Consider the following 25,075-nt stretch of genomic DNA (forward strand, 5'->3'; position numbering starts at 1 on the left):
CACCATAAATGACCCAAAAGTCTACGTCAAGCAGTGCAGCCTCTAGTCAGAAGTTTCCCTGAATGGTGATCCAGGACTGCTGGTCGTGATGCCAAAGACAGCAGATGAGCTGTGACATCTCCCCTCAGTACACCCATCAGATGGTGGGCAATATGAATACACTCGAAGGGAAGTAACTATTTCATGGGGGTGGGGACAGCGGACGGAAGGGAGAAAAAAATCTAGAGTGCAGACTTTCCTCTCTAGATTTTTCCTCTCACTTTTGAGGTGGGGACTAAAGGTTTATTTTGGTTTATATAGGACGGAGTATGTTCCTTTCTCTATTCTTGGGTTGGGGTTTTGTTTGGTGCGGATTCTAAGGTGCTACAGAGGTAAGGGGCTTCCCAGACATGGAGAAACCTGGGACAACCCACGATGAACTGTGTGCTAATCAGAGTTAGGAACAGAATATGCTTCAGTAACTACATGTTCTAAAGCATCTCACACAAACATATGCAGATGACAGAGGTGAATAAGTACAGTTTTTTCACATAAAATGTCTGAGGTATAGATTCAGCAATGAAATGGTTTAAGATTCACTATTATCTCAAATACAAGGATGCCCAATTGGGGTTCCTGCAAGAGAGCAATCTTATGAGGCAGAAAATTTGTAAATTGTAACACAGTTGGAGGGGGCAGACCTTTGTCACAATGTATTCAGTATAGTTGAGAGAACTCTAATCTGGATGAAACATGGAATACAGTTCACAGTCAAAGAGGTACTCCTTGATGCACTGTAGATGGGTGGTTTGCCCTCGTTAGAGTTTAACTGGTACTATGTTGCACTTATGCCTGAATTCAGACCAGTCTCATTTTTTGGCATTGATATTTAAGATAGTTAGCAAGGTGGTCTGACCACCCAATGTTCATCTGAGTGAACTGCAACTGTGTACTTGATATAAATCTAGATAATTCACATCAAGCATTGAATGAGGCATATGTGAGGAAGATGGCCAAGTGATTCATCTCATGGATGGGTAATTTGGATTTCTGGACACTTGGAGATTGCTGCACTGGGGAAAGAGGCTACTCCCTTTCTTGTCTGTCCATGGTATACATGTCAGACGTGATCACAATTTGTGTTCCGCTTCACTACCATCTGAGATAAAACAATCTGAACACATAAGTATCACCATAATCCACAACTCAGTGTATTTATGTGGGGCAGACACACCCCACTCATCCCAACATGAAAATTCCAGGGTGTTGTGTTAGAGGATTGGTCATTCAGGGAATCTAGAGGCAAACAAATGCAGTGCTACTTCTAGGAGCATGAAGGCTCTGCCTCTAATAATATGGTTGAATAGGAGGCACTTAAGGTGGTAGCCAGGTGGCACTGCATTAGTGATGAGTGTCCAAAAGAAGCAAAGAGAACTTTACACTAAATACCACAGTATGCTGCGTAGAGCAGGAGGTAGCCATAGTATCTCGAACCAACATAAATTAAACGAGGTGGGGAAGAAGCATGCCTCCCTGATTGAAAAACTATGATGCCACAATCACACCAGCTATATCACTAGGACACTTGTAGAGTGTGCCAAATGTGGGTCGACACTTAGCCTTGTTAATTAAATCTGAGATGGAGAGATCACTAAAACACATGGGCATGTGTATCTGGAGAGTGAAATACTCCCTTAGCTTCCCTCAAAAAATTGGGAAACATTACAATCCCTGATAACTGCCAACAAAGTGAAAGCAGCGATTAGGGTTTTGTCCCTTAGGAAGAGGTCACATTTGCATTGCTTTCCAATAGAATTGACAGCGTGTTCACTGACTTGGTGGCAACTTACTTGGTACTAATGTATATGGCTGCATATGGACCAGTATGTAGTGACGATGGAGGTGTTATTGACGTCACTACTGAACCCCTGCAGAAATCACATGGATATGGCCACCTGCCAAGCACTATCTATGCTGAACACTGGCTACAAAATTTGGAGCAGAATCTTTGTGACAGACTATATCACATACAGCCTTTCTGGCCCACCCATAGGAAAATGGGTTTACTCCCAAATAAACACCGCCCAGAACATTAGGGGTTTGTTCGAAGTGATTGAATGAGCATCCGCACAAACCCCTTATACAATGGTAATTTTTACTGTTTTAGAAAAAGCATTTAAAAGGTTGAGTTAGCAGTACTTGTTTGCGGTACTCAGGCACCCTTTCAGGGGGAGGTGGACCAATGGATTTCACACTTGTATACTAACCCTAGAGCTAGAGTTAAGACCGGAAAGATGATATACATGCTGTTTGAAATACACTGCAGCACTAGACAGTGGTGTCCGCTCTTGCCAATGCTATTCGCGCTGGCACTAGAATCCTTTGAAAACATTGCCCGAAGAGAGGAACAAGTGAAGCGTTCCAAACCAGGATGGGGTACACACCATATTGTTTTATGCCAGTGACTAAGGATTGGCGGGGTGGCCCAGTCCCTGCAGTGCCCTCCCTTGAAGACTTAAGATGTTTAGTAGGTTGTAGGGTGATTTGGGCAAAGATGTAAGCCTTTCCCATGGGGACGTACTTGCTGAGTATATTACCACAATTGGGCTTCACATGGGAGTCAACCACATTCCTCTATATAGAGATCCAAATGTATCAATCTGAGTATAATTTCGTGGACGGGACTGTAAAGGGTTGTGCGTAATTCTGAAAGATACTACCCATAAATGTTATGTAAAGGAAACCTCTTACCAAGATGGTAATGTTACCATGCCTCCTGTACCACTTTACTAACCTCCAAATATCGGTTCTCTGTTACTACCTCTAGGAGTTTGAACACACTTGGGTGAAAACAGACTGCTAATGCAGAAAATACTAGGTGGTATCTTACCAACCTCTCCATGAGAGACAGGGCAGAAGTGTGAACCCACTCCCTCGGCTGCTGGAAATAGTGTAAAAATAGGACCTGATTAACACGACTGTATGTTCCTGCCATGCCACTAGTGGGACTGTCAAAGCCCACCAAGTTATTTCACAGCTAAACAGATGGTGGAGCCTTGGACCGACATGGAGACGTTAGGCAACTGCTTCTCAGTACAGGAAATAAAATTATGGTCAGACTTAGCGGAGGGTGGCACGCTTCATGTAGGCCAGTTCCTTCCATATGGTGTAATTAGGGAGGCAATATTTGATAAATGGGAAGCTGCGGATGTCGAACCCTGATGCACGACCCAAGACAGCCACTGTTCGCCTCAGATAAAAGCAGAGAATACTCGTCCCTGTTGGACACGACAAAAGGGTACCTGACCAGCATTAAATGGTAAACAGACGACTAAAGGGACTGGAAGAAAGCCTTGAAGTATAGAGGTAGTTTCCAGGAACACAGGGTTTAACTATATCCATATTATTTCCTACACAGAGGATATCTAACTCAAAAAGAATTACCAAAATGTATAGGATAGATAACAGAAGCTGCACCTAGTGCACACAACAAGATGCGGGCTTCATACATATGGTATGGGAAAGTCCCAGACTTACTCAATTCAGAGAGAAAGTCCACAACCAGTAAGCAATTTTGTCTCAGGCAGCCCTCCCATGCAGCACAAACAGCAGAACTGCACCACAAGTTTTCACTTTACTTATTATTTCCATTATGACCTTATCCATGCATAAAATTATTGTTAGCCACCAGAACGTATGTATTGGGAGGATAACTTACTATTCAAGTATTTGAACGCTAGGACTACTGATCATTGAACACAGTGTGTGGAGCACTTGAACCCGTCGTGTGCCCCTGCTCTGCTTTGTTGGATGAGCGTAAAATCAGGCTAGGACGCGAGTGGAACAGTCTGGCAGTCAGTTTGTGTCGGCAGGATATCATTGCTTCCCTCAACCTGGATAATACCTCTTTAAACATCCTGCTGACCAAATTTGTCTCCCTTGCAATCAACAGGCTCAGTCGCCCAAGGGCACTACGGGGTGGAGGGGGTGTTGGGAACGGGAGGGCTCTGCTTCCTCCTCCGGCATTCCCTCGCAGGCCTGGGCCAGCATCCGGGAGAGTCCCCTGGCACGTAGAGCCACTGCATGCAATCGCCTGTCCAGAGCTCTAGTGCATCCACAAATATGATCCCTGACCACTCCCACTGTCACAGTAGCCCCTTTACCCTTGGACTCTAGTACATCCATTAGCATGAGTGTTTGTCCCCTCTGCCTTGAACACTGTGAGATTGCATTTTCTCCTCCCAGCTGTCATTGTTTCACCCCTGCCACCAACATGAGGTGTTTATTCTTTTGTCATCGGATGTTGCGAGATAGTTTCTCTCATTCAAAATACAGTTGCCACCCATGGAACACTGTGGGGGTCATTCTTACTTTGGCGGGCGGCGGAGGCCGCCCGCCAAAGTAACCCCGTCAGAACACCGCACCGCGGTCGAAAGACCGCTGCAGTGATTCTGAGATTTGCCCTGGGCTGGCGGGCGGCCGCCAAAAGGCCGCCCGCCAGCCCAGGGCAAATCAACCTTCCCACGAGGACGCCGGCTCAGAATTGAGCCGGCGTAGTGGGAAGGTGCGACGGGTGCAGTGGCACCCGTCGCGTATTTCTGAAATACTTTGTGGGGCCCCGAGGGGCCCCGCGGCACCCCCTACCGCCATCCTGTTCATGGCGGGTTTCCCGCCATGAACAGGATGGCGGTAGGGGGTGTCTGAATCCCCATGGCGGCGGAGCGCGCTCCGCCGCCATGGAGGATTCAGAAGGGCAGCGGTAAACCGGCGGGTGACCGCCGGTTTACTCTTTCTGACCGCGGCTGAACCGCCGCGGTCAGAATGCCCTTCGGAGCACCGCCGGTCTGTCGCCGGTGCTCCCGTGGCCAGTGACCCTGGCGGTCACCGGCCGCCAGGGTCAGAATCAGGCCCTGTGTGTTTTTTATTTCGTGTCAGTGACATCAGTGTTATGTATTCTTGTTAGATGGCATTTTTTAGTGAACGATCCGCCGGTATTATCCATTGCACCAGCACTTTATACGAGAGTTCTGGAGATCAGTATTCATTTACCGACTCCGGTACGTTTTTTTTAATGTGTCAGATGATCATTGTGTTAGGTAATCCTGCAGTACTGCACTTTTTTTACCCAACGAATTGATGCCCTTATTGGATCTGGCACCAGCACCTTGGCGCAGGCTCGGGTGTCCTCTTGTCATTTTCTCCTTCCAATCAGACGACCGTCCAATTTGCCCATTAATTCCATCTGAACAGCTTCGCCTGATTGTGCTGCTTATTAGGTTTTTGACCTACTACGTTAAATTGACCAGGCATCAAAAGGACTGCCTTTGCTTGTTTTGACGTTTTAACCTGCGTGTGTTCTTCTCTACAACTCAAGATCCTTTTTATTCTGTATGTGTTTCTCAACAATTGTAATGGGTTTAATTAACTACATACAATAAACATATATATATATTTTTTTTTAAAGTAAATAAAATAAATAAACAGTGTGTGCCCTGCACAGGAGATTGTGTTTATGGACACTGGGACCAACTGCGGCCCCCCTTCTGTTTATTTACCCTGTGGACTAGTGGCCTCCCAGGGACTGTGACCAGGCACCTGGCACTGAATGTTGCCCCATCATCCCTTTATTGTCTTAACGTTTGCCACTATTGAGTAAGCCCTTCTTACCATTTTTGGTGGTTTGTGTGGTTTCATGGCAGGTGCAGTGAAACTTTGTAAAGAAACTTTGTAAAACTTATGGTAACAGTAAAAGAACCACAAATCACTGCTGTTGATACAGGCAGACACATTTTTTTATTTGAAGAGTAGTAACGTGTTTTTAGTCTGTAAAACCAGCTACTGTTTGGCTTGTGCATTCCCCAGCGAATTGCTTGGGCTGATTAAGATACCCCACGCTCACAGCCACACCGTTAAGATCATCTCCATTGAAGTCATCAGTAATTAGTGAGTCTTGGCCCAGTGACTACTCAATGGGCAGGTGACCTTTGGCTGTACTGATAACATGAAATATAGCGCTGAACATGTGCTATAGCGGAGTTTGAGGTCATTCGTCAGGTTAGAAATGAGCAAGAGATTTCTGGTATTCTTTGTTCATCATTTTGTCTTAAGTGCTTTCTTTTTAAGCATCTTTAGAAACAAATCCTTATTGAGTAATAGTACTGAGTTCTGTGTATCTAACTCTTATCTTCTTGAACAAGCCTTGCCATGCTGTGCCTCAGTACCATTGAGAGTCCAGTGTTAAAGGGGATTATATATATATAAGATATATATATATCACTTTTATATGTGGGTCTGGTTTTCCTGGGGGCCGATTGCAGCCCCCAGGGAAACCAAACATGCACTGACAAAAGTGATCTATATATATATCTTATATATATATATATAATATAGATCTCTATATAGCTATATCTATCTACATGGATATATCTATATATATATATATATATATATATATATATATATATATATATACCTATATATATACATAGATCTATCTATAGATATATCCATGTAGATAGATATATCTATCTACATGGATTGGTATATCTATATATAAATATATATATATATATATATATATATATAGATCAGTATTTGTTTTTGGTAGTTGTAGGGTTTCCTTGGGGGCCAAAATGGCCCCCAGGGAAACCCTACAACTACTAAAAAAAAGATTGCCCCCACAGGGGGTCGCCCGTTTTCCGAGGGGGGCCGACACCCCAAGTGAAATCCCTGGTGTCTAGTGGCGTTTCCTGGCCCTCGATCGCAGCTGTGCTGCGATCGAGGGCCAGGAAACACGTTCAGGAAGGCCTCGTATGAAAGGGGAGAGCCTCCCCTTTCATACAAGCCCTTCCCGAACGTGGGGAAGGCCGTTTGGGGCCGTTTTCCCCATTGGAGCAGGAAGCGTCCGGAAAAAAAACAACACTGTGACATCAGCGCCGTCACAAAGGGGCGGGTGGGGGGCGGGGGAGACACGGAAGCTCTTCCGTGTCTCCCAGGGCTTTAAAAAAAAAAAAGAAAATCCTCGGGTGCGACACACCCGAGGATTTTCAAACCCCCTCCCTGGTGTTGGCCACTGCTTGTGACCCGCACCAGGGAGGTAGTGCGGGCGTAGGCCAGTGGCCGACGCCCGCACTAAAGGGGTTAATGAGGTAGGTCGCAAATTGCAACTCACTACGATTCACTGCCTTTAGAGGGATAGTCGGCTTCTGGGTCAGCAGACTATCATTGCAGTGATTAAATTTAAAAAAGCAATCTTTATTTATTTTTTTAAAACTAGCCCGTTTTCCGTTAAGAAAAAGGGGATGTGTTTACAAAAAAATAGATACATTTGTAAAACATTGTTTTTAAATAGGCCGGGTCCCACAGGCCACTGCCTACTCCTAAAAATGTTTTTTGACCATTCACTAAGAGAACAGGGTCCCCTGATGATATTTCCCCATTTGCAAATGAGTTACCACCATCTTTGACATGTTAGCAAAACTTTAATGTTTTGCAACCACAGTTCATTTGCAAAGCATTAATACTTACCATAAGGAATCACTATTTGGAAGGAATGCCCTAAACATACCCCTTCAATAACGATTCCCTATGTTTTCCTAAACCATTTAGTGATTTGGTAACGTATTACAAAATTGCCAAATGAGTTTAGTACATTCAGAAACCACATTTCCTTGATGCAAAAAATGTGATTCACTGAAACACAGAGTTTGCTACAAGAAAATGCATTAGTACATCTTTCCGTAAGAGCTTTAAAGCATGTAAATGTAGTAAATACGACATACATTTCAGAATTATTCAGTTATATCAGTTTTGCAGCTTAACATGTAATACTGTTCCAATTGTGATGTTCCTGTCTACTTTTTTTCTGTTGTAGGTTAAACTGCACCATCCAGACAGTGAAGATCTTGCATTTCTCTATGGCACTATATTAACAGATGGCAACGATGCATTTAGTGAACAACCAACTTCCAACATATGTGTTTTTGCTGATGCACAGGTAATGTCACTTTAATTTTCGTGCATTCTCTCTACTGGCTAATACCTTTCTTTGTATCCTCTTCAGGAACATGTTATTTTAATGTTTTATTTAAAAGTTTTTGTCCACTACTGTCCATTCAAGGGACAAGCAAAAAAATATGTTTTTCAAAGCAGGAAGGATCAGATATTTCTCCAAGCTTAACGCTGATTTTAACTTTTTGCATGACATCTGAATTAAGTACCCTGAAGTAATTTGTAAGTTGGGGGATAGTGGCGTTGATGATGTTGGCCTTCATCAACTTCGGGAAGCTTTTATTATAAAGTTTGTCAATTTTGAGAAATTCTGTTTGTTCATGACATTTAAAAAATTATAAAAATGTTCAGCAAAGGTGTGCAACGGTGAGTGGGAAGAGGGAATGAGTGTAGTTGCATGCCAGGTGCTCTCACATTTTCCAGTGTTTTGTGACATAGATACTCTGGATTTGGACAATCTTCATTGGATATGGAAGATGATTGTAATCTGGTGATAGTCCTGCTAGGTGACCTTGTTAAAAGGCACATAGGCATACAGTCCCAGTCTGAAGTCTCACCCTGATATTTATTGAATGGATCTCGGCTAAGGATAGGAGCAAATTCCTCTCAGGACTCTACTCATTAGATTCTGTATTGGGTGACTTAAGGAGGCATGAGAGCATGTGAGGCCTATGAAGTTTGAACGCCCCTTTCGAAGGTAGATATAGTGCATTAGTTTGCAAAGGTGTGTATCTTCTAATACAGGACCTTTAATGGCAGAGAAGGAAATGTGTGGTCTCAAGAGCCCTTTCATTTATTCATTTAGCAGCCCTATCATTTCAGAAAGGAAAAACGTTGCACAAGAGGTCAATTTTTGTACACAGCACAGTGTTTGAAAGGGGTGGCAAATGTAGATGCTTTGTTTAAAGTCATTGCTTGGTGTGAGTTTGTTTTCTCTTAACAAAAAAAACCAAATGGCTCCAACAGTGAAGAAACCTTGTTCCAGTGCATGCTTTTTCTGCATTTTTCTTTCCGGGATCTGCCTTGCACCGCATGGCAAACATAGTCCGGGAAAATTACCCCTATTAACACTCTACAGCAGCACCCCTGGACCTGTCAATACAGAAGATTAAAATTTTGTTAATCACAGGGGCTGCAGAAAAGCATAAAGCTGTCAGCCTTATATTACAACAATGGCACCACAGACTCCACAAATCCAAGGAATTTGGTTCTACAGCCAGCTATATAAAACAATGTATAACAATGACCTTTCTGGACCTGTTAATACATAAGATAAAAGTTATGTAATCACAGGAGGCCAGAAAAGATGTATGTATGGTTTGATTTTATGTGCCCTCATGTTGTAGCAATGTCTCTGTGATATTCATAAATTTTATAAATTTAGTTACGACTTGTGGCTGTTCACTCTTTAAGCAGAATGTTATTGCTTGGCAACAGCTGTGACAACTATCAACTGTGAATATTACATTTGTTACCACAATCTATAGGAAATATATTTGCAAGGCATTTTGTTTTTAGGTTTTCCTTTGTGTAAGCAAATTTGTTTTGTGGCTTTACCATTGCTTTCAGGCTTTGTAAAAAACAGTAGACATTTCCGGATCTCATAGAGGCCAAGAGAGACTAAGGCAAAATGTAAATAATGACTCCAGTACAGAATGCAGAATAACGCACCTTGAAGTACTGAAGCCATTATTTGCATTTTACCTTAGTCTCTCTGGACCTCTATGAGATACGGAAATGTCTACTGTTGTTTACAAAGCCTGAAAGCAATGGTAAAGCCACAAAACAAAGTTGCTTACACAGAGGAAAACCTGCCTTTAGGAAAAGACTTCATGCTTGAACAGTCATCAACTCATATAAATACGCACATCCCAAAAAAACAAAATGCCTTGCAAATATATTTCCTACAGATTATAAACAAAACCAAATACACCTGAGAAGCATAAGAACCTGTAGACTTTGCGATCACGGATTATTATAATTTGTTCACATATTATGCATTTGCCCCTTTAGAGCTTGAGAAAAAGAATGTGGGAGCCTAAACTGAGATCTATAGGTGTTACACTGCATGAGATTAAGAAACCTTGCACGTTTTTCTGGGAATGCTTCTGTACAATAAACCAGTGAAGGGATTAGTATGTATTTGTGACTGCAAGGTAAGGTAAGTTTATTTTTGCTTATTTAAAACCATTGCAAACCGCTAAAACACATACTACTTCATCATTGAAATAGGCAAAAAGTGAAAACTAGGCATACTGTGGAAGACAGCATTGATAAAACCTGTCACCTGGCCCTTGAATCAAATCAGCGGCCTAGAAATTAAAATTAATAGTAAAAGTACAATTCTGCAATGTCACATATAAGAAAAGGCAAAAGTTATAAAGCCAGCAACATTTGTTTTAAATAGTTGTGCGAATTGACAGTTGAGCAACTGATCGGTCTCTGCCATTGTAGATCTGTACCTTATTTGCTTGATTTAGCTGATTAGTGCAAGATTAGGAAGGATTTTAAGACCTATCTACTAGCCTTGAAAAAAGGTGCCTAGGATTTACATTTATAGGAAAGAAAGAGGATAGTCACTGAAAGTAGTATCTATACGATTCCACAGTGCTATGTACAATAAGAGGACTAAGGTGGAAAGACAGACACCTTATATGATTGATTGTGCAAATTAGCAATTAGGTATTTGATTGCTTTGTACAATTAATGAGCTCGTTCCTTGTTAGCTGAATTTAATAGGCAATAATTTGTTAAAGTCTCACAGTGGCATAAGCCGGTGTATTTCCCTGGTATGTCATTGCAGGGTAGAGCCATTTGGGCAGTCACTCAATGTTGTAAAAGAGTCTGACGCCCTTGACTAGAGTGTGTGTGTGCTTAAGCCCCATCACTAGCTGGAGCAGATCAGTACTGCCGGCTGTTGTTCAGGTCCTCCAGTGTCCCACCACAGCCTTTCAGGTTGTTATCGACAACACTCAAAAATCTCACAAGGTGGCAGGTTAGCTGAACTCCACTGTCCGCGAAGCATTCTTTCACTGCCTGTCTGCTTGACCTTATTCCCCGGATGTTAGAGATGGGCCTCAATAGCTGTCTATGGTCTTGCATCAGATTAGGACATCAGTACAGCAAGTGTATCATGTCCTCCTTTGCTGCCCCACACAGGCAGCAGTTGAATGTGTGTTTTGGGTGCTTCCAAGGCAGTAGGTGCAGCAGGGAAGGTAGGACGCTAAGACGATGCCATAGAGATGTTTCCTTGCTTGCTCTAGAGAATCCTGTCCCTAGATAGAGTTGTGGGGATGCCGTAAAATATGTAAGGAGTATGAGCCATCCATGCGCCCTTCTCAACGGTAGTGCTCTATCTCTAAATTCTATCTTTAAATTCTAAAGAATTTTGCTTTAACAGTCTTGTTGACCTATTGCTTGAAGCTATTATAAAGCCCTGACGCCTCCCAAGTTTCATGGAAGCCTAATAGTTCAATGGATTCTTGAAGGTATACCCTCGCTGCAGTGCTCTTTTGGGCTGCAGTTCATTCCACAGATATGTATTAAGGGTGCCAGGCTCCCCTTTCTTTATCTTAAACCAGCTCTTGATGTATGCTCCTCTGCGTAGTCCGAATTCTTATCTTGCATTTGCCGCCATAAGTGATCATAGGAATGAGTTTAGCTCGTATTACCTGGATCAGAATAGTCAGGCTTGGACCGGCTGTTTTATTCTTAAGATTTTTTAAGGCCACTTCTGCTGCGATTCCTCATCTTTTCAGGGCCTCTTCCTGTGGAATGTACGTGCCTTTAGAGTCTATTGTGACCCCCAGATATTTGTACTTGTTTGCTGTCTCTAGTCGTGATCCTCCAAGAGGCCAGTGATATTTTATTACGTGATACCCTTATTTGATTTATTTGCATGATTTTGATTTCTCAAGATTTATATTCAAGCCATTTTTAAGGGACAAGTTGTAAGTGGCATCTAGTGAACGTTGGAGGCCGACTGGGGTTTGGCTGATTATCAAAAGATCATCTGCATATCATAAATTCGAGAGTGTATAACCGCTCATCATTGGACTGTGAGAGTTGCAATGATCCAGTTCAGAAGGCAAATGCGCCATAAAAAGATTGAATAGAGTTGGATCCAATGCGCAGTCTTGCTTAAGACATTTTGAAGTTGAAATTCTTTATGACAGATGATCACCTTAACTCAGTTTGATTTGGACCCAAGTATCAGTATGTAGAATAATCAATTGAGTCAAGAGAGCAGTCTGAATATCTCTTTTAACAAGCTCAATGTGATCAAATGCTGAGGAGTAATCAATTAAACAAACATATCATGGTGAGTGGCAGCATCTGTGGCATCTATCAATAGGGAGAGTGTCAAAATGTTTGTGGTTGTGCCCACATGCTTACTGAACCCAGTTTGATTGTGCGTGATAACTGCATTGTCCTTCACCCAGTCTAGCAGCTCTTCTAAAATAAGGGCAGCATAATACTTTGCATCATTATCAATTAAGGCAACCGACCTGTAATATTTTGCTTCATTTTTGTTGCCTTTTTTATATATGGGTGAAATTATCAACCCCCTCCAAGATGCTGGAATGCAACAGGTTTGTTTAAAGACTGGTTTAAGGGCATCTGCCCAGTAATCGAAGTCCAGTTTGAAGAGGAGCAGTGGGAATCCATTTGGGCCTGGTGCTCTCTACCTGCCTGCCTTTTGCAATCCTGTTTTTAATCTGCTTGCTTGTAGTTGCCATTATGAAGCGTGGCTGGTCACTTTTTTGACCTCAGTTTCCCCAGTCTCTGTATAAACAGTTCTCTCCTCCTTCTTCTTTAGCCCTGTCCGGTGGTTCTATGTTGAAATGTTTTGTGAGATAACTAACCCAATCGTCCTCTGTCACAAGTGAGTTGCCCCCATGACCTGTTGTATTTTGTTGTATTTTGTAGGCTGTTGATCGTATGCCAGAATCTGGCACTGTTATTACTTTTGATAAGATTAAATAGTTTGGCCCAGAGCAGATCTTTGGAGTCCCTTTTCAGGTGCCATAAAAGCTTTCTTTTGGTAGCCTTTAGTTGCCGTAATTCGTTTAAGGTGTTCATATCTAGGCCAACTGACCGAAGCCTCCGTAGGGATTTGTTTATTGCTGTTTTGAGGCGCTGAATTTGCGGATCATGTATCATAGTAGGTTGCTTGCCTGTCAGGTTTTGCAGTTTTTTACCTATCGTCAGTCGGGGTCTATCTCTGGTTGAGTAAGAAATCCCTAGGGCTTTGATAAAACTTTCCCAGCCGGCGATGATATCAGAGCTTGTTTCTCCCCTCACAAAGACTTTGCCACCGACAGCAGCCACTCTGGATTATCATTCCTGCATTTTATCCCTTTGCTGTTAACGATATATAAAGAGATAGGCTCTCCTACTGACTTATTTATGGTTACACCTCATACTCTCTTTGTAGTTTCTTGTGGCAGGTGGTCACTGCAGTTGTTTGCTCCCAAGCAGTAGTCACCTATTTTCCCGATCATTGGTAGAGATACAAAGGTGTAATCTATTAAGGTGCTACCTATTGCATTGTGGAACGATGCTATGGGGGATTGGCCCCGGGAAAGCGGCCATTCGGTGCACATAGATTTAGATGTTCAATGTCCGTTGTTTAAGTTTTTCCCTGTTGTGTTAAGTCTTCCCCAGCTATCACGTTCTTGCACTGGGATGTTCCATGCCGACCAGTGTTCATCCAGAAAATGATCCTTTTCGGGCAGGCCTGACAAATACATGTTGAAATCCCCTGATAATAAAAAGCTGGGTGTAAATTCCATCGTTATTAGCTTTATTAGTTCTCTCAGAAGTATTGCACCATTGACCTTGTCGTGCAGGTGCAAGTACACATTTACAATTATCAGCAGCCCATTGCTGTTGTCACTCCTTAGGTCCACTTTAAGTGCTTGCATAGCATTTGTAGTTGTGGATTTAGTATCAAGTAGTTTTGAAGCATTCATGGTCTTTATAGCAGTGTAGATTGCCAATCCTCCTTTTTGATGCCCAAATTTGGCACCTTTCACCACAGAAAGCAGATGCGTTTTAAATCCTTGTAAATGAGGTGTTGATCCAACCATGTTTCCGGCAGTAGGATAAGGTCGAAGGTTTGAAGGTAAGGCAATAGCTGCATGTCCGCTAGTTTATTTCTCAGGCTGTTTATATTCCAAGAACCGATTCTTAAGTGCATGTTAGCCTTTGAATATGTTTCTGGACCAAGGAAGGGGTGTGCCGGTTGTTTATTGTTCTAGCTAGCCAATGCCAATCCTCTGGCAGCCAAGCAGCTGTGTTGACATATTTAACCCCCCAGACTCCGATATTTCCCTTACGCTCAGGGGATGAACTCCGTGCTCCTTTCAGGACGGACTGAGGCTTCTCACTTGTACAGGGGGTTGGTGGGCCAATTGATCTTTTTGCTTTGATATTAATGGTTCCAGATAGCCTGTTTTTCGATGGAACGGTAACTTAATCCCCCAGGATTCCAATTGCCAGTGTTCATCCATGACCCTCTTTGCTTTTCCCAGTGTAGTGAAGGTAACTTTTGTCACCTCATGTGCAAAGATGTTCTTTTACTCTTTAAACTTAATGAATTCAAGGTTGCATGATCTTATGTTCTCCAGGCTTCTAATTGCTTTTAGTAGTCTGAGGATATTTCCTCTGCTGAGGATGTCCTCCCTACCTCTGGATTTATATTCTGGGATGAACAGGATTGTACGGGTTCCCTGTTGTTCTTGCACAGTTTTTGGGCTATTGGGTTGTCCATCTGATGTTCCCGACTTCTGTTTTGCTTCCTGAAGACCTTCAGAGGTTATAGTTTGTATTTACACTAGCATTGGACAGGCCTCGTTTAACCAAACTGGCACACCCTTTGCAGCACTTGTTGTCAATGTTTCCTGCTCGGTGCAATCCCTGCCCTTCTCAATTTCTTCAGCCGTGCTTGTGGACGTACTTGTAGTCATGCCTGATTGTCGCAAGTTATTTCCTAAGTTCATTATTTCTGGTGTTCTCGCCAGAGGGCAGTTTACCTCTAGAGTACTTGTGTGACTGCAAGCACTAGCTCAAGAGAACAATTGTTAATTGACCATACCAAGGCGCTCAGAGTAAAACTTGATGATTTTGCCCTTTGGTTTTAGAGATGAGAAGTGCTGAAGTAAGCTCTTGCTTTTATTCACTGAACCAACTACCTAGATATTTGAAGTGTGTAGCTCCATCGACTAAATTTTCGTTTAACTATCAGAAGCCATTTTTGCCTAGTTTTCTGCCAGGTATTTCAACTTAAAGCTTATTATATAATGGCCGTATAATCCGTTTTACAAAAAGTGTTTGAGACCTTGATTAACATCTTGCGTCCGAGTATAGTGTTATTTACAAGAACAACATTGTTATCATACTACAGATAAGTTACGTGCTTATTACCAATTATAGGAAGATGAGAGTTCACTGTATTAAGGTTTCCACTTAAGTCAGCTGTATATGAATTGAAAGACAAAAGGGTAAGCACATGTGCTTGGTTGAAGCCTCCACTCATGCAGATGTTTAACGAGGCATTCCTGTTTAAGTCTAACTTAACCATGACCCAGGAGTTTCTGTAGAGCATCTGGATGGCACGCCGTACTATTGAAGGAGAGGCTTGTTGCTTTAGTTTTTGCCATAGATGGTTTGTGTCTACTTAACGAAATGCTGCTTTAAAATCAACAGAATATGAATATAAGAGAGTTTTGCTTCATGTAGCTTTTTAAACCATAATGGAGAGATACAAAACAATTTGCAAATGTGTTGGAGGCTATTTGAAAATCAGTCTGGTTAAATGGAATTAACTTTGAAGTCTGCTAACTCTTTCAACAAAATGTTTGTCAAATACTTAGCCTTAACGTTCAGTAGAGCTACATCTATAGTTTTCAGGATCCGAAGTTAGTCCTTTTTTTATATATCAGCTGTAGTATCGAAGCCTGCCATGGCTCAGGTTTGATCTTTCTAAACAATGCGAAAAGAAAGGAGGGGGAAAATAAGTGGCAGCAGGCAGACTGTTTGGACCAAGGGCCTCATCAGATCTACTATGTTGAGTAATTTCCTTAACCAACCAAAGTGAGCAAGGGCTGGGGCTTTCAGGTAGCCCCTTGTTTGCTGGTAAGAGCACTTACTGGCAGTTTGATGCATTCCTTGTTTAACAAATTTGGAACCACCTGACTAAAATTGAGATCTAATCATGACTATGCACGGCACTGGTACTTTAACGCTCAAGAGACTGTATTGATGTCCCATACTGAGACTGATCGGATGTTTCATGATTTTTTGTGAGAAACAGTCTCAGCTCCTGACTTTATAAATATATCTAGTCCCTCCTGAATGGTCTGAGCAGAAATAGCTTTGTTTAACTGTCCTTATGTCATCCCTGTCACAAACTAGACTTTAGGATCAAAATTTCACACTTCTTTGTGTGCAACAGATTATATATATTACCAAAGATTATATATATTTTTTTATATGAATAAACATAATAGAATATTCCCCCTTGCTTATTTCACCCTTCCCTTTATCACTTGTTTGTGTATACCTACAATTGAGCAATGCAGCCTCCCTTAAAATGTTGTGTTCTGGAGGTTTTACTCTGTCAAGCAGGTAATAGAGAGCAGAGATGTCAGTGGAAAGAGAAGACACATAATAAAGACCTCTGTTTTATGACTCATTGCCCTGTCTTCTTTATTACACTGGCGATGAGTAGTCTGCATAAAGGGTGACTGCTCGCCTAAACACTTTCAGTGTCTGGAATTTGTATGGGCACTATGTTTTATCATAATTGTACACTTTGTCTGTTCCATTCATGTAGTACTATGACTGTACCATATGAGTCCAGGAGTATATTATCCTAGTAATTCAGTGATCTAGTTATTATCAAAGCATATTTTAAAGTATTTGTGCAACCTCCCTATAGTAATCACAAGTAGAACACAACAAAAAGACTCCACACTGTATTAGGAAAATAGATACTCTTTTATCTGATGAGACCAGAGTAAGAAAAATCGATTTAAAGTATCCCACTCTTCAAAGTTAATAAAAGCAGTATTTGTAGTAGATTATGTGGTAAAAACAATTATGCAGTGCACTCTTTAATGCAAGTGCGCTTTGGTTAGGTACAGTACGGTAATATTCCGGTTGTGCTCTTCGCCAAAAGTGGCCAAACACTATGATCTTGAGGGAATCTCTTCCTCGTGGTAGCAAGGAAGCTGTCAAGACCAGCTGCACCAGGGAAATCACTGCCGTGGCCTCAAGTTAAGAGTTAAGGAGGGAGTGCATCAGTTGGTCGAACTGAAGCCCCTCTCCGGTCCTTGGCAAAGCGGGCGGCAGGTTGCAGGGAAGCCGCTCTGCGATCCCTGATAAAAGCGGGCAGAGAGCTGCAGGAAAGCTGCTCAGCAATCCTTGATAACACGGGTGGTGAGCTGCAGGGTAAGCCACTCTGCGATCCTTGGCAAAGCAGGCAGCAAGCTGCAGGGAAGCCGCTATGCAATCCTTAGCAAAGCGGCTGGCGAGCTGCAGGGAAGACGTTCTGCGATCCTTGGCAAATTGAGAGGCGAGCTTCTGGGAAGCTGGTCTGTGATCCCTAGCAAAGTGGACAGCGAGCTGCAGGGAAGACGCTCTGCGGTCCCTGGCAAAGTGGGCGGCGAGCTGCAGGGAAGCCACTCTGAGATCTTTGATAAAGGCAGGCAGCAGGTTGCAGGGAAGCTGCTCGGGAGTCTTTGATGTCCCAAGACCCTTAGTAGAACCGGAGGAAGGTCAGCAAGCCTTTGGAGTCACTCTGGGGTTATCTGTTGATTCTTGGGCTGCAGGAAAGAGATCAGGCAGGATAGCAGGACAACGAGGCAGTGCATCAGTTCCTGGGAACAGTAAATCCTGGCAAGGTGGTGAACATGGCACACAGCAGTCTTTACTCCAGCAGACCTTCCTTGAGCCCAGAAGTGTACTGATTTTTTGGGGCGAGAAACCAAGTACTTATACTAAAAAGTGTCTTTGATATGGGGGATTACTTTAGAAGTTTCTGTAAAGTGCATTGGTCCCTCCTTCAGCCCAGCCCCGGCTCCAGACTATCAGTGGGAGGTAATCAGTCTCTTTGTGTGGGCTCTGGCTCCTACCTTTTGAAATGTAAGTAGGAGCCCTTCCTAACCTCCTCCCGAGGAGGACCCATTAGTATGCAGATGCAGTTGAGTATCCTATGTTGTGGGCATCTGAAGGGACTGCACAATTGTAGCTGTCACCTAACCCAGGCCAGATGTGTTTTCGATACAGGCTATAGGCACATAGGACAGTGAGGGCAGAGAAATGCCCGCTTTCTAAAAGTGCAATTTCTAAAATAGTAATAATTAATCCTGCTTCACCAGTAAAGAGGATTTATTATTACCATTCCAGTGATTCTAAACATGATGCAGCTACTCTTCTCTGATCAGGAATTATAGCCTAAAAGTATTTTAAGAAATTCCCAGTGCTTGCCTATTAGGGGAGCAGGCTCATAGTAATGAAAAACAACTTTGGGAGTGTTTCATTACCAGGACATGTAAAACTGAGAAATACATGTCCTGCCTTTTACTTACATAGTACCCTGCCCTATGGGCTATCTAGGGCCTACCTTAGGGGTGACATATGTAAGTAAAGGGGAGTCTGAGGCTTTGCAAGAGGTTTTGGATGCCAAGTTGAGGTGCCAGGGAGACTGCATACACAGGCTCTGCAGTGGCAGGCCTGAGACGGGTTTACATCGCTACTTAAGTAGGTGGCACAAACAGTGCTCCAGGCCCACTAGTAGCATTTAAGTTACAGGCCCAGGGTATATGGTAAACCACTTTACAAGGGACTTACATATAAACTAAAAATGCCAGTTCTGTCAATGTTACCAGATTAGGGGAGAAGCACTTGCACTTTAGCACTGGCTAGTATTGGTAAAGTTCTCAGAGTCCCAAGGCCAACAAGAAGTTATAGCAACAAAACAGGAGATAAAGGCAAAATGTCTGGGGTAAGACCACACTAAGGATGCCAGGTCTAACAGTGACCAATTATGTGGCGGTACTTCGAGGGTTAAGCAAGCTGTGTGAATTTGGGAATTTGAACAACTCTCTAATAAGGGATCAACTAGTGCAATGAACAAACAACACCAAGATACAAGACAAATCATTAAAAAAACAACCTAACTTACATGAAGCTATTGAGATTAAGTCCATAGAGCACACAACCTTGTGTTTATAGTTCAACTCTGTTTATTAGTTTTCAGTTCACACATACTCCCACTTACATCCCATGTCTGGTGGGGGTTGAAGTATCAATATTCATACATCTGCAGTGTTAGTAACTTGTCCCCCAACTCATCCACTTTACCCCCTCCTTTCAGGAGTACTCTAACAATGGTAATTTGGGTATTTTCAGTCCTTGTCAGAGGTCCATCATGTAACGTGACATCCCTAGTATGCGCCACAATTTAGGGAGCCACAGTTGGTGTGTTGGAAGTTTATCTGTGCCCCAGTGCGAGAGAATAGTCTAATGGGCAGCACCCAGTGCGAGTCATATCTGCCGGCCTTTGCGGGACTTAAGTGGATAAGTAAACTGGTTAGGAAAGCCCAATAGTGTATTTGCTGGAAACTGAGGTAGGGCGTGTCAGAGGAATTGTCTATGTCATTTAGGACTGTGGTCCAGAACAAGGTTACTTTAGGGCAGTCCCAGACTATGTGAAGCAGTGTCCCCTGGTGGCCACACTGTTGCTGACACAACGGACTACGAGCTGGCTTACCTCTATGTGGTCGATGTGGTGTCATGTACCAGTATGTGACTAGATTTGTGACTGTTTCAATGTCTGCTGTGTTAGTGGTTACATGTTTAGCTCTGAAGTAAATGTCACCCCACTTCTCTAGAGAAAGTGGTCTACCGATCTCCCATTCCCAACGTAGTTGGCTACGGGCCTTGTGTAGTGGAGGTGCTGGTAAAAGGAATCAGTATAGTTCGGATATCAGGCAGCGATCGCCGGTTTTTGTTACAAGCCATTTCTCGAACCTTGTCAGGGGGCGGCTTGCCCCAGCCCACATGGTGTGGTGGGTTAGCCCAGTGTCTGACCTGAAGGTAGCGGAGTCGTTCCGACTTGGGGAGGTAATATATACATCTCAGTTGGTCAAATGGGATGATGCCATCCTCATTAAAAAGGAGCCAGATAGAGCAGCATTTTGCCTCTTGCCAGTGGTGAAATGCATGCTAGTCTAGGCTGGGGGAGAATTCTGAATTCCCCAGGAGTAGGGTCAAGGGTGACGGTAAAGATGTCAGTTGTTTATGCACAGCAACTCTGTCCCACACTTTCAGTGTTGCACTTGCTATCAGGGATGAGTAGAGGCCCCATGCTCGCTGTGATTGTTTAAGGAATGGGACTTTCCATAAATGAGCACCTGCTATGGCCCGATCCATATAGAGCCAAAGCTTCTCTGACACTGGTTTCAACCATTCTGTCAGGTAGCGGAGTTGTGCCATTTGGAAGTAGCTCGGTAGATACCCAGCGCGCCCTCCGTGGGGGGGGGAGGGCGGTAGCTCCTGTCCCTTCTCATTCGAGGTCACTTTCCCGCCCACATGAAGCCATGAATGGCCGACTGAAGTGACTTAAGAGCCCCCGGGGAGGCTCAATCGGGAGTGCCTGAAAAAGATATAGTATCTTCGGCAGGATCATCATCTTGACAGCGGCAATTCTGCTTAATCAGGAAAGACTGTACAAGTGCCACATGGCTAAGTCCCTAGTGACGAGTTACAGAGCCTTAGCGTAGTTAAGGATCGCTGTGGTCCACACCGCAGTGGTTAATTGAATCCCAAAATAGGAAATAGATGACCTTGCCCATTTTATTGGGAAGCTCCTGGCCAGGTGTAATTCAATGGCCGGAGGTACCGTCAGGTTGAGGGCTTGTGACTTACCTACATTTATATAGAAGCTCGATGCTGCCCTGAGCGCCTCTTTCTGTAAGGAACGCCAGTAAGGCCAGTAACAGGTTGTCTAGAGCCATGATAACCTCGTCCGCATATAGACTGATTATGTGTCCCTCCCCGCCAAAGCTAACTCCTGTGATGTTGAGGTTGTCACATACTCTTTGCGCAAAGGTCTCTTTGCATAGCGCAAGCAGTATGGGTGTTTGGGGACAACCCTGTCTGGTCCCTCTACCGATGATAAACAGGCCAGATGTTATGCCATTCACGCAGACTGTCGCCCTAGGTTGGCCCTAATTGCTTAGGATCCATGAATGGTTCCCCGAAGTCAGAGATGGTTAGTACTTTTTCCAGGTAGGGCCAATGTATTCAATCAAATGCCTTTTTGGCATCAACTGAGAGGAGCATGATCTGTCTCGACAGGGATGCTTTGCCGATAATATGGAGGAGCCGCCTAATGTTGTCACTGCACTGCCTGGATTGTATGAAACTGGCCTAGGCAGCGCCAGTAAGACCAGCAGTCACCACAAATAAAGGTGTACTATCACACAGGTGACTGACTAGGTGTTTTTATACCTTCCATAGCACAACTGGATCCCTTGTTTATCCAGATAACTCTAATCTCAGCACTCCCTCTGAGTTCTTTTAGCGGTGAGGTTAAGTCCGTCCAGGTGGCATTGTCCTACCCGGATGGGGCTAGGTTATCATATGATGAAGCAAGACACTATATAGTGTGTGAGACCACCTAGTCCGTAAAGGAAAATTCCTTTCCCCCTACACAGCACCGTTTGACACACTACCAAGTCTCAAAGTCTGAGATCTAATGGCCAAGGGCAATTTCTTTGACACTGGTCCCCAAATCACACCCCATACTCCTTGTGTATATGGTGCAAAAATAATAAGCCAAGATGTTATCTCTGTGGAGCAACAATCATATAACTAATTACTCCAATTGTCAAGTTAGGACTGCCACTTGCAGGAAATGTAATAAGAAAGGCCACTTTGCCAGGGTGCGCACACACAATCAAATGTGACTGCTACAGCAGAGAAACCCAAATGTAGTGGATCAATTTTGCCTTTCTAGGTTCTCACTCGTTAGCGGCTGTAGAACTGCATTGTTATATCTGTGGACTATGAACACTGTGCAATATCAGGCAATATTGTTTGTACTATTACCATCGAATGGTGCTATATATTGCTGGGGGGATGAAAACATGGCGACTCACCCGGGGGCTTTATCCAGGACTGATGAGCGTGGGATGTCTTATCTGATTTAGAAGTCTTATGTGGTTGTGAGTATTTACATTCCAGACTCCCTCGGCCTGTCACCTAGACCTGGGGCCCTGACTCACATGTAATATAAGTTATGGACTTTACTCAATACCTCAGGGGGCACTATTCCTTTATTGTGGCACTTGTTATGGTGCATAACAGAGCGGACAAATGGGTTAGGTGCTCCCACCCCTAAAAAGAACTGTAGCTGTGATTCACTAAAGACTGATTGAATATGATGGCATAGAAAAAAAATGGGAAATAGCATAATTAACACATCTGGTGTAATGTTGTCCTATTGAGGCCTGTCTCTGTCTTGTGTTTTGTTTTCTCGGTCTTAGAGTGAGACTACAAGGGGTGCTGCCCCTCTACCTGACCAGGAAGCTTGAGGCCCCTAAATTTAGGGTAAAGGTGACCAGCCTGTGAATATTCACTGTTGTAGCTAAGGGTATTAGATCTAGTAGTAGGAGAGATAGTATACCTCCTTTGATAAGGAATCTAATTAATACCGGTGCTAGAATGAGGAGGGGATTTTTTTGCATGAGTTGGGTCACTTATCACCAGTGGTTGAAGTGAAGTGTGCAGTGTCTCGTGTGATCACTGAGTTGTTTTGAGATTATCTTACTAGTAAAAAGAGATGGCTATTCCAACTTGGTTCTCGTTTTCTATGTTCCTACAGGTGGAATGAAAACTTTATAGTATGATCTGAGGTATGATTTCCTGCATGAGTTTCCCTTGCTATCCTGAGTGGGAAAGTATTAGACCAGGCAGCAAGGTAAAGTAGGGATCCATGGCCCTGATGAGTGCCGAGACCCGCTAAGGCTTTTAAATATGAGCAGAAACATGTTGGCCTTCCAATAGGTGACTCAAAACATAATAGATGAGATAGCACCTTCCTCTGTTTTTAACAATACCTGTGTTCCACACTAATAAAGGTGAAAGGCCGGGGTAGCACAAGGTACTTTTAGTTTAGTTGTCTGGATGCCTGTTTTTATCTAGTAGTTATTTACATTTGGGTTTTATGCTGTAGCAGTCGCATTTGATTGTGTGTGTTCTTATATATAAGGGGTTTTGTGACTGCCCTCTATTTTCCCCTTCCTCTCTACTTTTATGTGATTGAAGAAAAATTCCCCAGGGTGTGCAGAGAAATAATTAGAAATGGGAAAAGAAGTGAAAATAGAATATCTGAAGAAGGATCCCAAGCAGTAAAGAAAGTATTTCTCCAAATCAAAGATGGGAGCTCTATCAGTCTGATCGGATAGTGTGAGTGCAATGTTTATTTAGACGGTAAACCTATAGAAATGTTTGCAGATTCATGTTCCCCGTTCACACTGATCAACATTTCAGATTTAAAATCTATGACAAACAGTGAAGGTATAAATCTTCAAACTCCTGATATATCACCTAGTGGATATACCAAAGACCCCATTCCCCTCAAATGTATGATTGAAACAGCTATCACCTTCAAAAATCATTCAACAGTGGGAAAAGTATATGTAGTGGAGGAAGGTTCCAATCTCCTGGGATGGCAACATCAAAAGGAATTAGGTATCAAACTGGCTTCCAATAACCCAGAACAGGTCTTGACGGTAAACCAGTCTATCACAGGCAACCAAATATGTGACAAATTACCAGAAATATTTTCAGAGAAATTTAGAGTCCTAAAACATTTCCAGAATAAAATCAAATTGAAAGCTAACACAAGGCCTGTTGTGCACAAAACAAGACCTATACCACACACCTTCTGAGGGAACCTTTGGAGAGAGAAATCAGCAGATTAAAAGATTTAGGCATCATACAACCTATAGATTGTTCGGGTTGGTTAGCCCCTGTCGTTTTAGCCAAGAAAGCTCTTGGGGATGGCATTAGGTTATGCATAGATTTATGTGATCTTAATGATAATATATGGATTGAAAGGCACCCTTTACCCCGATTCCACAAAATGCTGCACACTGTGGAGGAAGCATCATGGGTTACTGTTCTGGACTTATCCATGGCCTACCTCCAAGTGGAATTGCACCCAGAGTCTAGGTGGGTAACATCATTTACTATAACTATGGGCACATTCATGTTCCGCAGGATGCCGTTTAGACTAGCATCAGCGGCCGTGATTTTCCAAAAGATAATGCAGCAGATCTTGAAAGGAGTACCTAAAACATTATGTTTGCAAGAGGACACCCTTATATACAGTGCCAAGGTTGAGGAGCACAAGTTGTTAAGAACTGTCAATACCGAAACTCAGGGATGCAGGGCTAACTTTTTAAAAGAGACAAATGTCGAATTGGCGTTAGTGCAGTGGAGTACCTGGGAGACACTATGGGGGTCATTCTGACCCTGGCGGTAATTACCGCCATGGCGGAGGTCGGCGGTAGCACCGCCAACAGGCTGGCGGTGCACCGCTGGGCATTCTGACCGCTGCGGTTCAGCCGCGGCCAGAAACGGAAAGTCGGCGGTGTACCGCCGACTTCCCGCTGCCCTTGAGAATCCTCCATGGCTGCGGAGCGCGCTCCGCCGCCATGGGGATTCTGACACCCCCTACCGCCATCCGGTTCCTGGCGGTTCTCCGCCATGGCATGGGCACTGCAGGGGCCCCCGTAAGAGGGCCCCACGAAGAATTTCAGTGTCTGCTTTGCAGGCACTGAAATTCGCGACGGGTGCAACTGCACCCGTCGCACCTTCCCACTCCGCCGGCTCCATTCTGAGCCGGCGTCCTCGTGGGAAGGGTGTTTCCCGCTGGGCTGGCGGGCGGACTTTCGGCGGTCGCCCGCCGGCCCAGTGGGAAAGCCAGAATGACCGCCGCGGTCTTTTGACCGCGGAGTGGTCTTTCGGCGGGAACCGCTTGGCGGGCGGCGACCGCCGTCCGCCGCGG

General features: G+C 43.7%; 1 protein-coding gene across 3 annotated transcripts in view; it reads left to right on the forward strand.

Moving 5' to 3' along the window:
• Nucleotides 1-25,075, forward strand: part of L3HYPDH (trans-L-3-hydroxyproline dehydratase) — a 79,752-nt gene that overhangs the window by 37,417 nt on the left and 17,260 nt on the right. For all 3 annotated transcript variants that reach the window (XM_069207021.1, XM_069207022.1, XM_069207019.1), the window contains exon 3: nt 7,853-7,975. In XM_069207021.1, coding sequence (XP_069063122.1) covers nt 7,853-7,975 — 123 coding nt within the window. The remainder of the gene's footprint in view (nt 1-7,852; nt 7,976-25,075) is intronic.

The sequence above is a fragment of the Pleurodeles waltl genome, chromosome 9 (genome assembly GCF_031143425.1).
Source record: "Pleurodeles waltl isolate 20211129_DDA chromosome 9, aPleWal1.hap1.20221129, whole genome shotgun sequence".
Taxonomy (NCBI): domain Eukaryota; kingdom Metazoa; phylum Chordata; class Amphibia; order Caudata; family Salamandridae; genus Pleurodeles; species Pleurodeles waltl.